Source organism: Postia placenta, assembly GCF_002117355.1.
Source record: "Postia placenta MAD-698-R-SB12 unplaced genomic scaffold POSPLAscaffold_13, whole genome shotgun sequence".
NCBI lineage: Eukaryota > Fungi > Basidiomycota > Agaricomycetes > Polyporales > Adustoporiaceae > Rhodonia > Rhodonia placenta.
This window is the reverse complement of record NW_020169844.1, coordinates 557836-562077: the sequence shown is the minus strand read 5'-3', so window position 1 is coordinate 562077 and position 4242 is coordinate 557836. Positions and strand designations below refer to the sequence as shown.

The 4242-nt window shown below is 53.9% G+C and overlaps 1 protein-coding gene across 1 annotated transcript in view; it reads left to right on the top strand.

Annotated features, from left to right (window-relative positions):
• Positions 1 to 1270, top strand: part of POSPLADRAFT_1060000 (hypothetical protein) — a gene marked incomplete at both ends in the record, with an annotated part of 1588 nt that extends 318 nt beyond the window's left edge. Inside the window, one exon of the mRNA XM_024481219.1 lies at positions 38 to 1270. Within this exon, the coding sequence (XP_024335703.1) occupies positions 38 to 1270 (1233 nt within the window). The remainder of the gene's footprint in view (positions 1 to 37) is intronic.
• Positions 1271 to 4242: the final 2972 nt, after the last annotated feature.

Sequence of the window (4242 nt, the reverse complement as noted above, 5' to 3'; positions counted from 1 at the left end):
AGAAGGTTCCAACCCGCAGATCGTCGCCCATCAACAGCTCGTCAGCTATTACCAGAGACACCCTCCCGCTCACCCAGAAGACGTATTCGCCATCCTACGAATCAACGTCGAACCAGCACAAACAACAGAGAACCTACAGTCACCTGTTAACGAACAACCGTTTGAGCTCCCGGACGTTCAGTACGTTCCCATCGAGGCTCCAGAACTACCACCAGCTCCACCTGCACCAACCAACGCACCGGTTGAAGTCCCTATGGCAACGTTCACTCAAGCAGACATCGATCAGCGCATCGCTGTCGCCCTCGCAGCATACCAATCCCAACAATCAACTGCCAACCGACCCCTTCGCCTTGACATCCCCGCTCCCGAACCTTTCAGTGGAAAAGCAGAGGACCTCAGACGCTTCATCCAATGCATCCTCTCCTACTTCGTCGCCACCAACAACACCCGACTCAGCGATGAAGCAAAGATCGCCTTCACTGTAGCGTTGATGAGGAAGGACCTAGGGAAGACATGGGCAGACGCATACTACGAGAAGTCGGCAGGGGGAGTCCAGGTCTATTCCACTTGGGCAGACTTCGTCGCCGCTCTAGAAGAGGCGTTCCCTGAGCATGGAACGCGAATCAAGGCACATCAAATCCTGATGAAACTGCCCGAACGACAGAAGGATAGGAAGACGGCGCTCTCCCTCGGTAACTACGTCACCCGCTTCGAGCAGCTAGCATCAAAGGCTCAGCTCAAGGACGCTGAGGTCAATGGCACCAACCGTGTCGAGAACGACTACCACACTCTCCATGCCAACTTCGTCAAAGGACTCCCGAAGGAGCTATATTTTGCGCTCGCAACAAGGGTCGCTAGGGATCGACCCAACACCATGAAGGCCTGGTACGACGAAGTCCGAAACGCCGACGCAGCCAAGCAGGGGGCTCTCATCGTCACAGACACCAGGGACTATGGCGAACCAATGGATATCGACGCTGCTGCCGTCGCATCAACCTTCGCCTCCACATCGGGAGGAAGGAAATGGGAACTAGGAGCCATTCTCAACGAGGCCGATCGGAAGCTCCACAGGGACGGGAACCTGTGCTTCTACTGCCACATCAAGGGTCACAGCGCCAAGGATTGCCGAAAGAAAGTGGCCGCACGACAAGGGGGTGGGAGGCCGAACCAGGGAGGATCTGGGAAGGACGACTTCCGCACCAGAATCAAGACACTCTCCGCTGATGAAAAGCAGGAGCTGTACGAAGAACTTACGATGGAGGATTTTTGAAGGGGCAGGGTGAGCCGATGCAACCACTGCCCGTATCCGTTTCACTGTCCCGTGTAATTTTAGTAGTCCGAAATGAACGCGCTCTGCACATTCCGATTACTGTGGGACGAAAAGACGTCGAGGTGCGCGCTTTCATCGATAGCGGCGCAACAGGAATCTTCATCAGCCCGAGATTCGTCCGAGAGCATCGACTTCGGACAGAACCTCTTCCCCGACCCATCCCCGTCTTCAACGTGGATGGAACTCCAAACAAAGAAGCACTCATTACGCGAAGAGCTCTCTTATCTTACAAGATAAGCAGAGAACCCCGATTTGTCAAAGCCTACGTCGCCAGCATTGGCAAGGAAGACATCATCTTCGGCCACACTTGGCTCAAACTCGAAAACCCCAAGATAGACTGGAAGACCGGACGAGTGGAGCTGAACCACCGGTGGACAAGAGACGAGACCAGGGCCTGGAAGATGGACCTGTATCAAAGGCGAGTAGCTCGGCTAGAACTAAAAAAGGCCGTAACTACTCCACTCCCAGAACCAACGGAGGACAAATTCATCATCATCCCCACCTCGGAGCACGCAATCCTTCCTGAACAGAAAACTAGTGGCGCAGCAGGATATGATATCTCTGCTGCGCACCACCTCATCATCCCCGCCCAACGACGAGGCCTGATCGGCACTGACCTCGTCATGGCTATCCCCAAAGGACACTACGGAAGAATCGCACCTCGGTCTGGTCTAGCGCTAAAAGAAATCGATGTCGCTGCAGGAGTAATCAACTCCGATTACCGAGGCAAGGTCTCAGTCCTGCTGGTCAATAACTCTGACCTCCCATTCACCGTCAAAGCTGGCGACCGAGTTGCCCAGCTCATCCTTGAAAGGATGAGCACTCCACCAGTAACGCTAACCGACTGCATCGACGAAACAGAACACGGGGAGGATGGGTTTGGGTCAACGGGTATTGCGTCCATCGAGGAACAAGCGGAGGACATTGACGATGATGAGTTCATCATTTCCTACTTATCTGGAACACCGATGATCACCAAGTACGAGAAACAGGAACCCCTGGCAGTAAGGGACGTTCCGCTCAAGGAGCGACTTCCTGAACTTTCATCTGGCTACAAATGACTTCACAACGGCATGATCTGGAAGATCCACCACGACATTAGGCGCGTCACCACTTCCACCGAACTTGCAGCCTCGAACGCCCACGGCAAGACAGAAAAAACGCTACCACAGATGGTACCATCCTACCTACACGATTTCCTCCCCGTCTTCGACAAAGGCACCGCTGCGCGACTTCCAGACCACACCGAATATGACCACGAAATCAACCTCAAGGAGGGCTTCGCGGACATGAAGCAACAGGTCTATCCGCTCAACCCGCAGCAACGAAAGGAACTCGACAAGTTCCTCGAGGAGAACCTGAGTAAAGGGTACATTCGCCCTTCGAAATCCCCGTTGGCGAGTCCATTCTTCTTTGTTGGTAAAAAGGACGGCTCACTACGTCCCTGTCAAGACTACCGGCTACTCAACGAGAACACGGTCAAGGATCGATACCCGCTCCCGCTTATATCAGACCTCCTCGACAAGTTGAAACACACCAAGGTATTCACGAAGATGGACCTCCGTGCCGGATACAACAATGTCCGAATCAAGAAAGGGGACGAATGGAAGGCAGCGTTCATTGTACCCAGAACTGATGGCAAACCGCCGCAGTTGTATGAACCAATGGTGATGTTCTTTGGGCTGTGTAATTCCCCCGCTACGTTTCAGCGGATGATGAACACAATATTCGCAGACATGCTTCAAGAAGGCTGGCTCTGCATCTACATGGACGACATCCTGATCTTTTCCCAGGACAAGGCAGAACACGAAGAACGAACACGACGTGTTATCGAACGACTTCGGCAACACGACCTCTACCTCAAACCGGAGAAATGTGCCTTCGACGTCACCGAAGTCGAATTCCTCGGCATGATCATCCGCCCAGGAGAAATCGCAATGGACCCCGTCAAACTAGCTGGCATTGCAGACTGGCCAGTGCCGTCCAACCTCAGGCAAGTACGCGCCTTCGTTGGATTTGGAAACTTTTGCTGCCGGTTTATCAAAGGCTTCTCGGACAAAGTGCAACCGCTGGTTGCTCTCACCCGGAAGGATGTCGCCTGGACCTGGGGATCTGACCAACAGAAAGCCTTCGAAACCCTCAAGAAGGCATTCCTAGAAGAACCGGTACTACGCATGCCGGATCCCGATCGACCCTTCGCTATCGAAACTGACGCCTCCAAGTTTGCAACCGGAGCAGTACTACGCCAGCGCGACGACAACGGCGACTGGCATCCTTGCGGATACCTCTCTCAAAGCTTCAATGCAGCAGAGGGAAACTATGACATCTATGACAGGGAGTTATATGCGGTCATCCGCGCACTAGATGAGTGGAAGCACTACCTCATCAGCAGCCCATACCCAGTAACGATTCTCAGTGACCACAAGAACCTCACATATTGGAAACAAGCCAAAGACATGAACCGACGACAAGCACGCTGGGCGAGTAAACTGACTGAGTTTGACTTCCGCCTGGTACACGTTCCTGGTACCCAAATGGTGCAGAGCGACGCTCTTTCCCGCCGACCAGACCATGACGACGGCTCTAATGACAACACCGACGTCGTTATGCTCCCACCAGAAGTATGGGTCGCTGCCATCGACATCGACACCCGCGACACCATCCTTTCCTTTAAGGACGACCCAATAATGAAGGAAGGCCTCACTGCGGCGCGCACTGGAGGAACACCACGCACTGGAACAGACTGGTCCATCGATGATGACCTCCTCCTATACCAGGATCGGGTCTATGTACCCCCAGATGAGTCTCTTCGCAAACGTCTTGTCTCCCACTATCACGACCTCCCCTCCGCAGGACACCCTGGTGTTCAGAAAACCCTCCTCGGCTTGCGCCGTGACTACTGGTGGCCGAGC